This window comes from Nycticebus coucang, chromosome 16 (genome assembly GCF_027406575.1).
Source record: "Nycticebus coucang isolate mNycCou1 chromosome 16, mNycCou1.pri, whole genome shotgun sequence".
NCBI classification, from domain to species: domain Eukaryota; kingdom Metazoa; phylum Chordata; class Mammalia; order Primates; family Lorisidae; genus Nycticebus; species Nycticebus coucang.
The window spans coordinates 78,808,584-78,828,011 of NC_069795.1; the positions used below are offsets into that span (position 1 = coordinate 78,808,584).

The following is a 19,428-nucleotide window of genomic DNA, read 5'->3' on the forward strand; positions in this document are numbered from 1 at the left end:
TCCTGAAGGGAGGCAGGTCACCTCAAACATTCCCGTAGTCTTGAGCTAATGCTTTTAGCATCTATTTCTGGGAAGTTACTAGGGATCTGGGTTCCTGAGCCATTCAAAGCAGCCCTTAGGACTACATGCAAACTGAATAATGAACACTTTCACAAACTCATAAATAAAGGATTTCCTCACTATCCTCCCCAAGTCTTAACTCATACAAACCTGAACCAGTGGTCATAAAATGAAGAAAGGATGAAGGGGTGGGTATTTTTCCTGTTTGGGCTTATTGAAGTTGTAGCTTTCAAGATTTGAGTAAATATGGAATGACTGCACGTGCTCTCTCCACCATGCTACAGTCTGTACACCTCTTGTCCAAGCCCATCATCTTTTCCTCACCAGCACACAGCTACACTGTATTTCCCAGCTTCCCTCATATGGAGGTAGCCATGAACTCAGTTCTGACCAAGGGAAGGTGTTTCACTTCTGGACTTGGCCTATTAAAATTTCCTAAGTGATCATACACACTCTTTCTCTATGGACTGGACAACAATCTCTGGCCAGAGGCAGATATCCCAGAGAGAATTCTAAGACATTAGAATAACAATCAAAAAAAAAAAAGAATAACAATCAGCAAATCTTTCCTGTAAATAGCCAGATAGTAAATATTTCAGGCTTGTGAGCTATACTGTGTTTGTCACAACTACTTAGCATTGCTGTTGTAGTGTAAAAGTAGCCATCGGTATTATGTAAGTAAAGGAACATGATTGTGCCTCTAATAAAACTTCATATACAAAAACAGCTGGCAGACCCATGACTCTTGCCCTAGGAAATGGTAGAGCCCCAGTGTAGCAGGAGCCTGGGTCCCTCAATGTCTCCCTGACAACCAAGAGTATTCATACTGACATCTCACAGTGGGAAAGAAATTTATATCATGTCAAACCAATAAGACTATGGGAAAGAAGCCACTATTCTCTACTCTATTTAATTATACCCACCATGTTCTATTCCTTCTGGTTGTCAAGTTTGTAGGTCAAGAAATGGACCAAGGAGAAAGAAAACTCAAATGTTTTTCTGAAATGACCTGTAAAGTATAGGGCTGGAGTGAGGTTACAGATAGAAGATTTTAAAACACCTACCCCACATCTTTCGGAAAAGTTCTGGAGAACTACGCTTTCTTTAGAACCTAGATCAGTTTCATGACTCATGTCAGAAGCTTTGAGGAGAATCACTTTGATAGATGAAGTGGATAATCTTTTTTGGAGAATCTCTAGGATCACCCTTCCCTCCCTTGGGTTGGCTGGCTGCCCCTTCTCCATTCTCTCAATATCTCATTTTAGGTTTAATTGGTGTCACATATTTTGGCCTTTTTGCTGCATTTGAGTTCTGTAAGAGCAAGGAGCAGCATCCTCCATCCTCCCACCTCATCCACTGTTTCCACCTCTACCCCACACTCTCCCACCTCACTCCACACCCAGCACAATGCTTGGTGCCCCGTAAATACATTGTAAATATGTCTTCAGGTAAGGACAAAATGGACATGAACAAAGACATGCACAGGTCGAAGTTGCCTTGGTTACAGGTGGGCAACTATATCATTTATCATTCAAACTAGGACACTTTAAGAATGAAAGATGGCTCCACTATCATTACAGGAGGACATCAGCTATAAATAAGGACTGTCCTGAGCAAACTGGAATCTATAGCTGTCCTAGCATTGGGCCTCTTTTGACCATGGTCTATAGCAACATAGAGCATTCCCAAAGGGAATTGGTGGTTTTGACTAGTTTAAGGGCATTTTATGATGAAAAACAAATGAAGAAGAAAACTCAGAGCACAATGGAAAGGTCAGGGTGATGCGATTTGGAGTTTTTCTTGGCGGAAATCTAGGAAGATCAGCAAAACTCTCTCATTGAGCTGTGAGTTTTCACTGATCACTTCATGCTGACGCCAACCACAACAGTTAAGAGTTTCCAGTACAGCTCATATTCGCCCCTGCACACAGTCCCAGGCACACCTACAGGAACACACACAGACACTCACACCTCCATCCTAGCAGGACAAGAGGCCTCTATGTTCTTGTGTGTACCCTGTCTACATACATCTCCAAGGAAAACCTTAGAACCTCTACACTTCTAGAAAATAACCGATCTAAAGAATTACTTTGAGAGGCTCTGCATCCATTTCAGGGACATCTATTTGAGAAGTTAATGGAATCACAATTGCAAATATTTGTGGAAATTTTTTGGAGGGTGTGTGTGTGTGTGTGTGTGTATAGAACATTAATCACACCAGTAATACTGACCTGGGCTAATAATCAAATGCTAACAAAATGAATCCCATTATGCAAAACAAATAAAATGCAGCCAGAGAGCACAAGGCAGCCACCACGCCCTCCTGCTAGGTTGAGGGAGGAGACTGGGCTGGAGATGGCCACACACGCAGACACCATGCATTTCAGATGAAAGTCAGCTTGCAATGCGTAGTATGTCTGCATGAAGTGTGCCATTTAAATACCCACCTCCTGCTTCCTATTCTTAATAGAAACTTCCTTGTTTTTTGCAGGTTTTCCCTCTTTGGGGCCTAGAATATGTTCCATGGAATATTTCCCTGTCCACAGACACATTTTAATCTGGGGGTCCCAGAAGCCCCAGAGGCTCACTTGGCTGGACTGTGTTATTTCAATCTCAATATTCCAACAACAACCACTCCTTTCCTGTCCTGAACTTTACAAAGCATTTACTTATCAATATTTAGATTTTTTAGCCGGAAACAACCTGAAAAAGAGTTTGATTAGGTATTACTATCTCCATTTCATGGAAAGAACTGGTGCCACAGGAAACCTGCCCAAGGTCAAAGAGAAATGGTCTCAAGTCCATTTCTCCTTCAGATGTTCCTTACAGCCTCGCCCACAGGAATATTTCCCCTACCCCCACCTTAGTCCTCCAGGCCCTTGATTGTTAGTTAACACTGGACACTTGCTAGGACCAGAGGATTAAAAAGGCAGATTTTAACATCGGACTGAAACCCATTTTGATCTCATCAGTGTGAACACCTCCAGAAGAATCTGACCAGCCATGGACTCTGCAAGGCTCCTTCACTGCCAGCAACTCCTGCAGATGTAAGACAGGAAGGACCCCACACACCCTGGTGTCTCTTTCAGACAAGCAGTGTGGTTTTCTCTAGGCACAAATCACATGCTGCTTTTTTAAAGAGATGAGCTCCTCTACTGGGAATCAGGTAGTGAGCACCAACGAAGATTTTCCCTGGGAATCAGGGCCACTAGGGCAAATTGACATGCAAAGGTTAAGACAGGTTTTTCTGCAGGGGAAGGCTCCAGGGAGGCTGTGAAGAAGCAATTGCTGATGGTTTTATAGATCTGTAGATGGTGCCAGGAATCATTTACAAACTCTGAACTGGAACACAGAACTGAGTGTGCTGATGCAGGCCCCAGTGGCCCAATCTACCCTCCCGCCTTGAGCTCATGTGACCTTGGAAACATCACTTTCTCTTTCTCTGCGCAGGAGTTCAGCTGCAAGAGTGGAAACATTAGGAATGTTGCTTATGGTGCTAGAAGAACATCTGTAATGTTATGAGAAGTACTCCCTGAACCAAAATATTTCTTATTGTCTACCCTAACCTCCTATCATGGCACCTGAAATACTGTTAATATTTTGTCTTTTAGATTGCAAAGACTTTTAATATTCAAGAGTCCTCTTCGAAAATGCCAAATCCTTGAAAATCTTATTTAGGTAAGAGTTTGAGATATTCACTCTAGGCTGAGGAACAAGAGTTTGAGGCAGCAAACAGTATGGGAAGGAGAGAGCCCTGAGTTTCACACACATACAACTGGCTCATATCCCCAGGGCAATGGGGCTCCCTGCATTATGCTGAGGGTTTCTGAGAGGACACTGCCACGTTTCCTTGGATGGTATCTGGGTTGCCTCCAAACTAACTTATCCCCAGACCAAAGGACTCGAAAAAGAGTGCAGGACTTGGAGTCAGGAAGCTTAAATTTGGTCCCACCTTGCTGAGTAACCTTAGGCAAATCATTTCTCTTCTCTGGACCCTAACTAGGCCCTTAGCTTCAGTGACAGTCCTCATTTCAGGACTCATAATGTTTTGAAGTAGTGAAAGAGATACCTAACAGGTAACTCCTGGCTTGGCCAAGGGAATGTCACTTCCAAACCAGACATTGGTAAGGATCCAGGCACAGTAGGTCCTAAAGATGAGCTCTGTCCCCAGAGCCCTAGACAGTTTCTGGCTCATAGTCAGTGGTTTCTTCTGATCTGTCCCATTAGGGAATGGAGAAAGGCAGAAAAATGCTTGACCTTAGCCTTTGCTGCTGCTTCTTCTTTTTTTTTTTTTTTTTGCAGTTTTTGGCCAGGGCTGGGTTTGAACCTGCCACCTCCAACATATGGGGCCGGCGCCCTACTCCTTTGAGCCACAGGCGCCACCCAGCCTTTGCTTCTTCAAATCAGGACATTAGTAGTAAAAGTCTTGCTATTATCAGATCCAGCCCACCTACTTTACCTGTGAGGATTCTGAGACTAGAGAGGGAAAGTGACCTGACTGGGTCACATGCTGAGGGTGTCTTCTTGCAGGCTTTCTGCTACACCACCTTGTTTGAGTCTTCATTTGGCATAAATTAGAGAGATCTGGACAATAACTTTGGGGCTGAGGTGAGCAGAGATGAGACTCCAATTCCATTCAAAGCCAAGTCCAAATAAGCCATCCTTCTCCAAACCCACCACTCCCTAGAAGGCCAGAAAAGTACCAAGGAGAATCTTGAGCATGGAACCTCCTTTGTGAATAGTTCAGGAGTTGCGCCAATCCCAGTCTTATTTCCTTACCAAATACACATATATCTCCTTAAGTCCTTAGTTCCTCCATGTGGGCGATGACTTGAGCTTGATCAGACCTGTTCTCCCATCCTGGAATGGAATCACTCCTTACTCCCTCCTTAGCATTTCCTGAGTACCTACTCCGTGCCTGGCCCTGGGTTAAGTGTGGTGAATCAGAGATGCCTAAGAACGTGCCTGTCCGTGAAGAATTCAGCCAACCAGGAAGGGCACAGATGATTAATAACCGCGATGCAATGGGGAGCACTCCTCCACCGTCAAACCAGACCTGCTCTTCCAGGGCTGGGTCTCACCAGACCAGCTCCCAAGGATGGAAGCAAGAGGAGACTGAGTTCCTCCGCAGGCTACCACCCCCCACGCACAGCATGTCTCCTGAAGGAGCAGACGCCTGACTCTTTCACCTCCAGCACCACGCATCTAGAACATGTTCACTGATACTTTGTGTAGGGAATGGGTGTTGACGGACAGCACTGATAATATTTATCATCAAGCATCTGCTATGTATGAATGGGGTACTATAGAAAGGGAAAAGAAAGGGAAAATTCAACTACCAGTTCCTGCCATCCCAAAGCGAAAAATCTATTTATGGGCTCACGCTTGTAATCCTAGCACTCTGGGAGGCTGAGGCAGATGGATTGCTTGAGCTCAGGAGTTTGAGACCAGCCTGAGCAAGAGTGAGACCCCCATCTTTACTAAAAGTAGAAAAACTAGCCAGGTGTAATGGTGGGTACCTATATCCCAGCTACTTGGAGGCTGAGGCAAGAGGATTGCCTGAACCCGGGACTTTGAGGTTGCTGTGAGCTAGGATGACACCACAAAACTCTCCCAGGGTAACAGGGTGAGACTCTGTCTCAATAAAAAAATAAATAAATAAATAAAAATCTGTTTATAAGCTATAAAAACCAGAGACGTGAAGAGAGCATTGGCTGGGGGGTTTGGACCCCTGGCTGTGGTCCCTCCTGAGTGACAGGCAGGAGATCGCCCCTCTGTGCCTCAGTTTGTTCATTTCTAAGGGGTGAGCCAGGAACAGAAGCATGACCTGAAATTCAAGATTGGTGCTGGCTGATGCTGATGTGCATGGTTTGTTTTTCCCTTAAAGTTTGGGCTATCTGTTCTTCGAGAAGATTTAAAGTCTTAGCTAGGTTTATGGGAAGGAGGAGCAATGAAGTCAGGACCAGGTAAGCAGTAGGAGGATCCAGAGGGGAATGATGTGTGAATAGGAGGAAGTGGGACGGGAGAGAGACGAAGAGGAAGGCAGGAAAGGCGGCTGTAAGAAGTGCCGTGACTTTACATCCTTCGTATTAACCTGCATGGACGTGGAAGGCATTATTCTTAGTAAAGCATCACAAGAATGGAGAAGCAGGAATCCTATGTACTCAATTTTGATATGAGGACAATGAATGACAATTTTGGTTATTGGGGGGGAAACAGAAAGAGGGAAGGAGGGAGGGGGGTGGGGCCTTGGTGTGTGTCACACTTTATGGGGGCAAGACATGATTGCAAGAGGGACTTTACCTAACAATTGCAATCAGTGTAACCTGGCTTATTATACCCTCAATGAATCCCCAACAATAAAAAAAAAAGAAGTGCCATGCTCCATGAGGGCTGGAAACAGGACCTTTGCTAGTGCCCCTGAACACCCCAAGAGAAAGTAAAGGTGTGCCCTACTCTGGGGCCAGCTAGCCATTCAAGCCACCAAGGTGATAGTCAGTCAACACTATCCAAATTGAATCACATCAGAGCTGGCAGTGGAGGGTTTGATCATAGGGACACTGGGGGTTATGAATAGGGATAAGCCAGTAGGGACAGAAAAGGCCCCAGCTAACAGGAAAGCCAGATCCAGATGCGGCTGCCATAGTTTTGATGTGTGTTCTTCCAGACCTCATGGTAAAACTGGATGGCAATTTTGGAGGTGGGGCCTACTGGGAGGTGTTTGGGAATGAGTGAGTTTTCCCTCCATTAGTTCCTTCCAGAGATGGTTGTTAAAAAGGGCCTGGTACCTCTGGCTCCCTTGTGCTTCTTCCTCACCCTGTGATCTGTACATGTGGCTCCACTTAGCCTTCTGCTATGAGAGAAGCTTCCTGAGACCCTCACTAGAAGCAGATGCTGGAACCACGCTTCGCGTACAGCCTGCAGATCTGGGAGACAAATAAACCTCTTTTTTAAATAAATAACTCAGTTTCAGGGCAGCGCAGTGGCTCATGCTTGTAATCCTAGCACTCGGAGAAGCTGAGGCAGGAGGATGAATTGAACCCAGGAGTTTGAGGTTGCAGTGAGCTATGATGGTGCTACTGCACTCCCACCTGGATAACCAAGTGAGACCCTGTCTCAATCAGTCATTCAATCAATCAATGACCTGACTTCAGCTGTTCTTTTCTAGCAACATCAAACAGGCTAGGACAGTGGCCACATGCATAAAGCCTGGAGCAGAGAGTGCAGCGTGCCCCGGGGCCAGCAGCCCTCCTGCCTGCCTGGAGCCCTGAGCAGTTTCCCATGTGTCAGCCAAGGCCCCTAGCCACAGCAGTCCACACACATATCTCTTGCTCTGTCACGCGTCACTTACCACCAGATGCTAGGGCTACTGATGCATACCACACAGAGCAAAGAGTTCTGCTTATTAAATTACTAAATCCTGCTAGAAAAGAGGGCAACTTGCTCCTAATAGAATTTTTATGTTTCTCGTGATTCTCAGTGACTCTGATGAGCTATTTTAATCTCCAATGCAGTGCCAGGGTTAGCGTCTACCAGCCAGTTCTCTCTCCTTTCACAAGCAGAAGCTTCAAAAACAGCTCTGTCCCCTGGCAGGAAATTGTGCTTTCTTAGTAAAACAGAGCCTTTCTAATTTGTTTAAAATCTACCGTTCTCCTGACTGGGGGGCAGTGAGAGGGATGTTTTCCTTAGGGAGGAGCATTTGTGGGTATGGAGGGATGTTCTCTCACACTGCGATGATTGTAAAATATTGCTTATTTTACACCATTACTCCTCCTGCCTTCTCCCTCAACATACACAAAGAACTGTAGAAGTGAACATGGGGTATTTGCCGGAGAGAAGGTGATAAACACCCCATCTGTGGACTCACACCTCCAGCCCTGCAACATCTCTCTTGCCCCCAGAAGTCACTCTGTTTTTCACACAGTCCGTGCTGCTTTGTTAGACTCTCAGCATTACTTAGGCTGGGAAAGAATGTGAGAGCGTCTCACTGCATTTAAAGGAACATCAGGTTACGTCAAGGAGAAACACAAGCCTCACCTTGCAAGAAGGAAAAGCTAAAAGCGATGAGCAAACCAGACTTCAGGTGCTCCTGGAATGTGCCTTTCATTTAACTATTCAGCTTTGCTTTGGTCCATGCCACTCTTCCCTCCAAGTGCCAGGAGCAAATTCGTTTTTTGAGGTTTTTTTCATTTCTTTTTGTCATTCAAAATATCTCTTTTTGCTCTAGTGATATCATCCCTGGAAGACTGAGACATAAGAAAGAGTGAATCATGTATCACCTTCGAATCTCTTCTAGAATTACATCAGTCAGAGCCCTCGGGTGCAGTGGGGAGGAAAGCCAAAAAGCAGAGAGAAGGAGGAGGGGAGGGCCTGGGGCGGGCTGGGGGTGGAGCTGGTTCTTTTGCAGCCCCCTTATTTTCTCCTTCCACCTCCTCAACCCTCAACCCCCCCCACGTATTTATAAATCAAATAAGAGAAATAATCAAACTTTAAGGAGACAGTTGCCTTATATCTATTGATGGTGTTGGTTTAAATTTCTTTGCCTGAAGCTTTTGACCAATCACCATACACCCCGTTCATCCGGGATGAAAGCCAACCCTGGCATTCTCATTGGACACATAAATTGAATAAGAATGAAGACACATAGACCCTGCCCCACCCCCAAGTATTAGCCATCTATCTTTACTGTTTTATCTCTTCATCAGTTTCAAACAGCAGAGGAACTTGGCAATGTGTAGAAATAATTTGAAATGTGAAATGTAGTTACACAGGACAGAGATGGCCCACACAGCTGCCTTCTGATCAGGTAGGGCATCAGAGTAGAAGGCACATCCATGTGGTGGATAGGTAGGCCAGGATTTGACTCTTCTGACCTCCCTCTACCTGCAGGTTTTTAAATGTTATTCAATGATGTATATCTGGGGTATTCAGGGAGAGGAAGAACTTTCCTTATTATTATTTTGTAGAGACAGAGTCTTACTTTATCACCCTCAGTTGAGTGCCGTGGTGTCACACAGCTCACAGCAACCTCCAACTCCTGGGTTTAGGCGATTCTCTTGCCTCAGCCTCCTGAGTAGCTGGGACTACAGGTACCCGCCAAAACACCCAGCTATTTTTTTGTTGCAGTTTGGCCAGGGCTGGGTTTGAACCCACCACTCTGTATACGGGGCTGGCGCCCTTATTCACTGAGCCACAGGCGCCGCCCAAGAGAGGAAGAATTTTCAACCAAATCAAAGTACAATAGACTCAAGGCTTGGACCTTGTCTTAATGCCCTTAAGAAGAATTTTTTTTTTAAATATTTCCCACTCCTCCCTCCTTGCTTTTTTTTTTTTTTTAATAGTCCTATGCCTGACACACTCCCATCAGTTAGGAAGAAAATCTTTAACTCTCCTTCCTCTATGACTCCTGCAAATTCCACGCTCCTTAGCATCTCTGAGTCTAGCTGCTTAGAGCATACGTAGGATGAACACAAAGCAAAGTGACCTCAGGACACCAGGGAAGGCCAGGAATGAGATCCATTTCTGCAAGACAGGAAAAGAGGCCCAAAGGGGCAAAGGGAAAATATAATTTGCAGAAGGCACAGTTTTGGCAGCATCTTATTACAACTTCCAGCTGATGGGGTGTAGCCAAACTAGAGACATCTGTTTGGAGTTTACAACAGAAACAAACACACAGAAAGCATGAAAACACTAAAACATGCACACCAGGACCCAGTGCTAATAGCTCCTCTCCGCCTTGACCTCCACACCATTCCCCCACTGGGTCATGCTGGGCTGTGGAAGGGAAGGAAATGGGATCTGTAAGCTGCCCATCCACCACCCCACCTGCACCATGACTCATTCGCACCGTGATTGGAACTTGTCAACTTTTCTCTCTCTTTGGTTTTCCTCCCAGGAAAAACAGAGAGGGTCCTGCTCTTAAGGGAGCCCCGTGGGGACTTTCTTTGGGTTTCTAATTCATCTTTGAAGCTCCTTGGCTGTTTATAAAGGAAAAGATTAGGTGGGATCTTTATACTTGATCGTTAGTGTGACCCACAGAAGGAAGTGGTAAAACCTCAGCAGACCTGGAAAGTCACTCCTCCATAAATAATCTCACAGGTGGAAAATGGAATTCACCCTGGCCTCTCCAAAAATTAACTCAGAGAGACCAGAAAAAGTCACACTCGCACAACTTTATAAGTGAGAATATGGGATATGGTGAGAAAGCTGACCCCAGACACAGTATCCAGAGTTGCAGAGGTCCATATGCATAAAATGAACCTTCTTCCCAATTCTCTCCAAGCCCAGCAAAGGCTAAAGACTGTCATCCTACACCATCCCAGGATGGGACACGTCCTCTCCAACCTTGAGCAGCAGTTCCAGAGGCTCACCTATTCTGGCAAATCTTCCTCTTTATTCTCTTCCCCACTGCCCTGCAAACAGAACCGGAACAGTGCTACTTTTAAAAAATAACAAAATGTTTTATACACATTTCTGTATATACAACTGAACAACAATTTACATGTTTCTTTTGCACAGCAAAAGATATAAACACTCGGCTCTGAGAACACAGTTATGTACAAAATAAAGATGTCAAAAATACTTCACAACAGTGCAAAAATATTTTACACAGTATCATGGAGTGAGATCTTTTGGGCAAGAGGAGAGGGTGTGTGTGTGTGTTTCTAAAGGAAAACTCCTTTTCCAGATATTGGATGTCTTTAACTGTAAACAAAATGCAACTTTCTTTCATCGCCCCCCACCCCAACAGTTATTTGAGGAATTTGGCAGAATTTCAAGGGTTTGAGTCTTGAGGTAAACAGCCCAAGCTCTTGCACCGAAAAGAACTGGGAGCAAAGGGGTGGCATTGAAGTCGCAAACGTTGTTGAGAGCAGATTCTTTTTTTTTTTTTTCAATGACATGTCAATGACAGGGCAAGGCCACTCCCAGGGGGCAGGGGGAGGAAGTTAACCCCTCCTCCTCAGGCCTCAGCTGCCCCACAAACAGGAAACTGGCCAGCAAGGGAGTCTTTTGCTAAGTTCAGCCCTGCCGGCCTTCCTTCATCCCCCCGCAGAAGGCTGGTCTCTCCCTTCTCGAAGGGTGTTCCCCTCTCTTAAATCTGTCCACATCCCCAAACGCAACCTGAGTCCGCCTCAAACAGAACCTAAAGGGTTGGTGCGAGGGAAGGGGGGAGCAGCCAGGGGGAATTCTCGGCCTGGGCCTAGGTGTAGGTCAGGGCCTCCTATGCCCCATTTCCCCTTTCCTGGGGGCGGGCAGGGAACAGGGAGGCTGTCCGACTACAGACGGCCGGGGGCGTACAAAAGAGTCTGCAGGGAGCTCAGCCCGAATGGGGTTCGTCCAGGCTGGCGCTATCGGGGGGTCCGGGCGAGTCCCCGACGGTGGTGGCGGAGGTGGCGTCTGGGCCCCCGCCCTCGATGGAGCTCTCACTGCCGGTGCTCTCGCCCGACAACAGGCGCGTCACCCGCAAGTCCGCCTGCAGGGTGCGCACGTCGTTGCCGAAGCTGAGCTCGCCCAGGTCGCTAATAAGCTGCGACAGCTCGGCCTTCATGTCGGAGGCGCTGCCCAACGGCAGAGGCGGAGGCCCGGCTCCCGGACCCATCGAGCCCCCGCCGCCCCCCAGCGCCTCCTCGCGGCCATTCTCCAGCGTGTCCAGCAAGTCCCCGCACTCTAAGTGCATGGCCACCACCAGCGCCTGCTGCGCCTCGGCCTCCTCCAGTCCTGGCTCTCCCTCCCCGGTACAGTCCTCTTCCTCCAGGCAGCCCACCGGATGCTCCTCTTCCTCCTCCTCCTGCAGCTCCTGCTCCTGCTGTTCGCCGAGCAGGTCTTCGGTGATGGAGCCAAGCTTGGGCGCGCTGCGGCTGCGCTCCACCGGCGGTTTGTAGCAGCAAGGTCCGTGCAGGAGCAGCTTGCGCAGCGGGACTAGCGGGATGGTGTGCGCGCCCACCAGCTCCTGCTGCTGGTGACGCGCGTCGTCCCGCCGCTTGAGGCGTTTAAATTCCGCCAGCGCGTTGGCTGATGTCTGATAGAGTAGCAGGGCCATAGCTTGCGCCTTCTCGGGCTTGGACACCAGCACAGCGTGGCAGCGCAGCATCACCGCCTTGTGTTTTAGCTCGTGTCGGTACACCCAAGCGAAGACCTTAGGCAGCCGCGCGTCCGCCACGCAGTAGGTGACGCGGTGCAGCAAATAGAGGTGGCCCGGCCGGCGCAGCGCGCGCTCCTCAGCGTGCACCATGCGGATACCCTGCGCACTCACCGTCAGCTTCATCTTGGTGCCCTGACGGCCGGCCTCGCTCTTGCTCCAGATCTTACCCACGGCTAGGTCGGTGCAGCCGTCGCCGCGCGCCTGGATGGTGGTGGCATTGCCCAGGTAGAGCACGGTGTAAGTGGGGTCTTCGCTGGTGATATGTAGCTTCTTGCGCTTGGAGCGAAACATGCTGCCCACTCGGCTAAGCGCGCCTTCGGGGCAAGCCCGCGCCAGCGAGCTGAGCGCCGAGTAGTGCAGGCTCACAGCGTAGCCCTTGGGCTTGGACGCCTGCCGCGGCGGCGCCTCGGCCAGCAGCTCGAACTTGTGCTTCTTCCACGGCAGCATCTCCGAAGGGCGCCCCGGCACAACTGGGCGGCGGCGGCGGAGCGCCGGATGCGAGCCCCGCTAAGCCACCCGCCTCGGCCCGGGCAAGACCGAAAAATAAAACTCAGCTGGGAGAGGCCCAGTGGTAGGGAGTTGGGAGGAGAGGAGGAGAAATGTGTATAAGGAATCCCGCAGGAGGTGGGGGTAGAATTTTTAAAAGAGAAGAAAATGGGGGAGGGGGAAAGCCCGCGCGCGCACACACATACACACACACACAGACACAGACTACCCCAGCCGGGGCGAGGACCAGGGCAGAGTCTCAGGCAAGCAGCAAAAGGAAAGAAAGAGGGAACGGGAGTGGAGCAAAATGTCTTAGAAAGACACGAGATGCGCGCGTGCAAATAAATAAAGGGAGCCCCATCAAAAGCACCTGGAATGGTGCGAGAATATGTAGGGACTCCCCAGCAAGAGTGAAAAGGGGCCCCTGGCACACACACAAACCCCGGGCCTGGGGCCAGAAATCTCGGGAACTCTACAGTGAGTGTGCCGCAGGGCCAGTGTTCCCTACCCCAAGGGGTGCTGGAGACTGAGAGCCCTTAAGCTGGGCTGGTCCCAGAATCAGCAGCTTGCCCAAAGTGCGGTCAGATGGCAGGTCCGGCTGGCCGCGCCGGGCCCCGCACAGCAGTCCGGCAGCCGCTCACTGCATCTCCGCTCATTGGGACTCGCGCTCGGCCGCCTCACTGTCCCGGCTGGCTTGGCCAAGGTAGCGCTGGTCTCCGCGGGCGGGACGCGCCCATGGTCCGCTCTGGGAACGGCCGCTACCTCATTTCTAACCTCGGTGGGTGTCCAACTCCACTCGCGGGCTCTCCTAGGTCGGCTGCCCGCCTTTGCAGTGCGCCCTCTCCGGTGCAGCGAGCAGGGTCCGCCTCGCCCGCCTCACATCCTTGCCGTCCGAGGGGAAGATCTCGGGTAAATATAGGCCGGCGCGAACCATTCGCCGCGCTGGGACAGGGGAGGAGCAGAGAAAACGATCCGTTTCAGGCTCCAACGCCCGGCAAATTTCTGGTCTCTTAAAGGGACCCAGTTGTAGCCATTGGCGGAGAAAGGGCGGGGACCGATCCAATCCGGCAATCGCACCCCAAATTTACCAGCATCTCTTTCCTCTGCAGAAACCACCAGGATCTGAGGTTACCCCGCAGCAAAAGGAACTTGAACTGTGACACTCCACCCCTAGGCAGAGCCTCCCTCGACTCAATGAATAAATGTAGGTCTAGATTGAAACTTCTCGGGGAGGTGGTGGAAGATGCAATTGTAGACTATAATTTCCTGGGCAGAAAGGTAGAGAAAATAGTGGGGTTTTTTTCCTTGTGTGACAGCACTCTACGAATGACTGGGTCTGTTTAATATTTTTATTTTCAGAATTGTATTAGGTTATAGAACCCATTTTCACAAGTCAGCAGCGGATGGTGAAAAGTGAGGTGAGTGGTAAGAAGACTGGAGTGAACAATATAATATATAGTCAATAAATAAGGTGGTTCCTGCTCCAATCCCCCCCTCCCCAGTACCCCACTCCTGCTGTCAGGCTTCAGAGAAGAGCATTTTACTGAGATATATACAATTTCTAAGTCACGCTTGTGTGTGGTTAGAACTCAGTTTACTTTGACAGGCCAGTCGTTTGGTTTTCTTATATCATTGGCCCCTTTTGCATGAGAATTCCTAGTAAAAATTCAAATGACATTTTTTTTTTTAGAGACAGAGTCTCACTGTACCGCCATTGGTAGAGTGCCCTGGCGTCACACGGCTCACAGCAACCTCTAACTCTTGGGCTTACGCGATTCTCTTGCCTCAGCCTCCCGAGTAGCTGGGACTACAGGCGCCCGCCACAACGCCCGGCTATTTTTTTTGTTGTTGTTGTTGCAGTTTGGCCGGGGCCGGGTTTGAACCCGCCACCCTCGGCATATGGGCCGGCGCCCTACTCACTGAGCCACAGGCGCCGCCCTCAAATGACATTTTTAATATGAGTGTCGAATGATGCCTGGCCACTCTCCCATGGGAGTGATAATTGCATCAGTCCTGCTTTTCTCATGTGCCAACTGGACAGTATAGTTATAGTCATCTGACCTGTTTGTCTCTTGGCTAATAACTCATTTCTGGGTCCTTGAAAGAACCTGCTTGCCTCTATGGTCTGCTCAGTCAAATCAAAAAGACTTCCAAGACTTCTAGCTGCAATGTGTGATAAATGCCTGGATGGTCCTGCATCAAACTCCTAAGCTTGTCTTGGAGGAGGACAGTGGTGCCTCCCCATAAGCCTAAGTCCACTAGAAACTCCATGTCTTCCGCTATCATGCCAGACCACTGTGGCCGCTACTGGAAATTCCTTAGCCCTCTACCTTTGCTAACTTTTAATCTTCTTTTGAACCCTAACCCAATTTTCTCAGAGTTGTTGGTGATGAGTTTCAATGTAACTAACTTTTCTGAGTTACCTTTCAGTGCCAGGTCCTGAGCTAGGAGTAAATCTGATTACTGTCTCCAAGAAGCTCCCAGTCCAATGAGGAATGTAAATTCCACCCCATTCTGGCCTTCCACCGGAATGTCGGCTCTATGAAAGAACCCTGTATCTCCAGTGTGTGGTACCAATAGGCACTCAATCAATGTTTGTTGAATTAATGAATGAGACATGCATGTGAACAAGAAGACAGAGTGGACTAAATGCTATGAGAAAGACCTGAAGGACCATGAGAAACCAAGAGAAAAGTTTCATTGTGACTGTGAAAATCAGAAAAGTCTTCATGGAGATGGTGACATTTGAAGAGTGAACAGGATTTCTCTAAACAGGAAAAGACTGAAGGGCTTTCCAGATATAGAGATCAGCAAAATTATAGAAGCATGAAAATGCAGGCATATAAACAGGATCAGATGGAATTTAATGATTGAAACAATGAAAGAAGAAAGTTTGGTGATGGAGGGGCGGCGCATATGGCTCTAAGGAGTAGGGCACTGGCCCCATATTCTGGAGGTGGCGGGTTCAAACTCAGCCCTGGCCAAAAACTGCAAAAAAAAAAAAAAAAAAGGAAAGTTTGGTGATGGAGCTTTTTGACCTTCCTAGTCTCTGAGGGAACAAATGGCCTTTTCCCTATTGTGTCCTTTAATCAGAACCACACTGCCATCCTCCTCACCTGCAGTGATGTTAATGTAGGAATACCGGACAGTATTAGAATGAGGTAGTTAGGACTATAATACACCATTTAAACCAACTTAACTCCTCAAATTTCTGGAATATCTTGCAGTGATAATGCAGTAGACAGTCATGCTCCAAAAAACAAAAAGCTCTGGTAAAAATATACTACTGAATTAACCTGTGCTGAGTGACTGTCAGCCGGTCCATAATCTCAAATTTAAATTCTACATAAGAAGAAATCATGTTTTGGTAGTTTATATTTCCAGATGGCTTAGGGGTCCAAAGCTGTCCTACCTCTGCAAGACATACCACCTTGTGCTTCATGTGGTGGCAGGGAAACCAGTGGACCACAGCGGCAGGGAGGAGATCCTGGTGGGCCAGGCTTCTCAGCAGCAGCCAGATGCACAGATCCACAGAGCAGCTCCTGTTGTCTATGTAGGCCTTGACTGCCTTCTTAATAAGTTTGTTTTCAATCTCGGGAGAACACAAAGATTCTAGGCCACTGACAACACCCCAGTGTGTGAGTCACGCTCAAGAAGAGAACCCACTGTCTCCTCGGGGCCTGGGCCTGGGCCAGCCTCTGGGGCTGCCTCACCTTATGGAGAAGCCGGCCACCCCCGCTGAAAGCATACACTGAAACTGAGGCTGCATTTCTTTAGCAGGGACAGCTGGTGGCACCATTTAAATCTGATGTTAGCCAAAAGGCTGAGAAGCCATGCGGCACCGTTTATGAGTCCACACTACAGATTTGAGACAGAGACAGGGCAGTTCCACAACAGAGCATCGGAAAAGCCAAACTGGGAAATGGGTGAGAAAACTGCAGACTACTTTTTTTAATGACACTGCCCCATCTACTGGTAGCGGGCAGAAGTGCCACATAATGGGATGGTTTCTCATGAAACTGGATGAGCCAGGGGGTGGGTCAACACACAGTCAAGTCACAGCTAGAAGGAAATGCTACAACCAGGAGTCCCGCCCCCAAACGTGACATCTGAGAGCCTTTCAGCTTGCAGAAAGGACCAGTTCCTTCTGGACTTATGTCTGGCACAGAGCTCCATCTCCACCCTCCTGTAATATCCCACCCACTGGATATTGGCCTCAGAGATGACAAATGACGAATCTGGAATCTCCAAAGTCACTCAGCAAATATTTGTTTAGAGTCTCCCATGGAAGTGACATAGTTGGGGATAGAGCACTGGAGAAGACAGATCGGTCTTTCTTTGCCTTCATGCAAAGAAGCCCATGAGTGAGAGGAGGGATAATAAAAAACTAATAAAATATCAGTTAGTGACCAGTCTTTGAGGAAAAGGAAACAGTGTTAGGAGTGGAAGTTGGCTGGATTAGACAGTATGCTCAGGGGAGGTGGTTCTGGGCAGATACTCAAATGAGACTGAGCCAAATGTGCAAAGAGATGGGGCATAGCACACTCTAGCCTGTGCTGGCCAGTGTGGCATCACCAGCCACACGCAGTTGCTGAGCACTTGAAGCATAGCTGACCCAAATTGAAACATGCCACAAGTGGGAAGGACAAGCTGGATTTTGAAGACTTGGTAAGACAAAAAGAATGTAAAAGACCAAATAGTTTTATGTTGGTTACATATCAAATGATAATATTTTGGCTATGTTGGATTAAATAAAATATATTATTAAAATTAATTTGCCTATTTCTTTTTGCCTCTTTAATATGGCTACTAGATACCTTGGTTTTAGCCTAATGGGACCTGTATTAGATTTTTAACATGTGGAATTATAAACTTGTACATCAAGTTTATGCTAATTTGTTACAGCAGCAATTCACCTCCCCTCCAGCCATCTTTTCCCTACTCTGACTCTGTTCTCACACGCACTCTCTGCAATGAGTACCCTAAATCTCTACCATTTTTCCAAAGCCACCTGCTCTCCTCAGCACCACAGAGAGCTGATGTGATCCTACCCTACCAAAAGAGAGGAGTTAGAGCAACCTTCAGCCTCAACTAACCTACAATCAGCACATCCACACCCATGCTCACATCCTCCTCCAAACTCAGGAGCCTCTCTTCCTTTGAAGCTGTCCCCCTCAAAGCCAGCTTCCACACTATCACAAAACCATAAATCTGACCTTGTGCCTCTTCCCATTTTAATTCTCTAGTTGCTTCCCACCAGCCATAGGGTACACTCCCAGTGTAACACATGAGGAGAATGTTCAGGTCTGGCACATGCCTACCCCTCCGGGCTCAACTTTCTTCTCTCCTGGCCTCCTAATTTATACTCCAGCAATGGAGAATAGCCTATACTTCTTCCCATGCTCGTGAGACTGTTTCTTCACCGCCTGCCTTTGCTTATGTGGTTCAATCTAACTGGAATGATCTCCCCTCACCACTTCCCCTAGCTGATTCCTACTCATTTTTAAAGAACCAGTTCAGGAACCATTTTCTCCAGGACAACATCCTAGACCTAGCTAACTCCTTCTCCACGCTCTTGTGTGTCTTTACCTCTGCATTTGGCTTACTGTAATATTTTCTTTACCTCTGTGCCTCCCCCGTTTGTGAGCTCCTTCAAGATGGAAACTATATTTTATTCACTCTTTATGTCCCCAGCTTCTAGCATAATACCTGCCACCAAGTCAGTGTCTGATAAATGTGTGTGAATCAACACCACCATGTGTTTATTTTCACAATAACAGGGCTGTCACAAGCACAGGCTGTCCAAACTGGGAGGCCTTTCTAGATACTCTAGTCAAACTCCCTTGGTTTTACAGACAAGGAAACCAAGACCCTGATAGTACATGTGCCTGGTGGCCATTGCAGTGATTCAGTGGCCAAGCCAAGGACTCAAGTGGCCTGAATCCCAATTCAAGGCACTTTCCTTCTGCTAAACATAAAGCCAAAAGCTTTTAAACACATTATGTATAGAACTCATGTTACTCACTTGCTCCCCCTTTAGGAAGGGCTGCTGTGTTTGGGGGTTTCACAGACTCTTAGATAAACTGAGCAGGAGCAGCTCTCACCAGCCGAACACTTCTCCCTCCAACCTGACTGAGCAGTCACTCACTGGGTCCCTTCATGACAAGTCTGCTCATTAATGGCTTTCACTGCCCCAAAGTGGCTAGGCTGTTACCCAACCTTACCAGTGAGACTAAGTTCTCTGTAGGGGCCAGGACCCCACTCAGATCCTTAAAAGTGTGGCGGCCCATTGAGTCTCTCGGTTCTGCCCAGTAATATTGACTTCTCTGGGGTTTTCACTTCAAAAACAGTAAGAGTTGTAACAGTTCCTATTTCTCAGGAAATAGTACCAAGTACAAATGAGATTAAATGTAAGTGATAAATACTTGGAGAGTCTCGAAAGGAGAGCAAAGGAGGTACCACTGTGTAAGCCTGTGTTGTAGTTTGTCTCTTGCGTTCGAGCTTCCCTTTGGGCATGTGGGCCTGGCACATCTGTGGTAGGCGATGCAAATGAATGAGCAAAATAAGAGCTGTTCCATCACAGTCATGAACTTAACTGCCTTGTCCACTCTAGGAGCTCAAGGGATGCACATGGCCCCCTCCTTATAGAGTTTATCATCCAGTCTTCACTGGTTCAGAGAGGACTTGAGGAGGTAGCTTTCAGCAGGATATAGAGAGGATGAAACATGGGTGAAAGTAAGT

At 47.9% G+C, this 19,428-nt stretch overlaps 1 protein-coding gene across 1 annotated transcript; it reads right to left on the bottom strand.

The window, feature by feature from the left end:
• Window positions 1–10,495: 10,495 nt before the first annotated feature.
• Window positions 10,496–13,568, bottom strand: FAM43A (family with sequence similarity 43 member A). Its single transcript, XM_053564661.1, has one exon. It carries the CDS (start codon window positions 12,646–12,648, stop codon window positions 11,377–11,379), a length of 1,272 nt encoding a protein of 423 aa, XP_053420636.1. The 5' UTR covers window positions 12,649–13,568; the 3' UTR covers window positions 10,496–11,376.
• Between the last annotated feature and the right edge of the window lie 5,860 nt (window positions 13,569–19,428).

What these genes read in the sequence shown, in the direction of transcription:
- FAM43A (XM_053564661.1), bottom strand. Translation starts at nt 12,648, where the DNA reads ATGCTGCCGTGGAAGAAGCACAAGTTCGAGCTGCTGGCCGAGGCGCCG.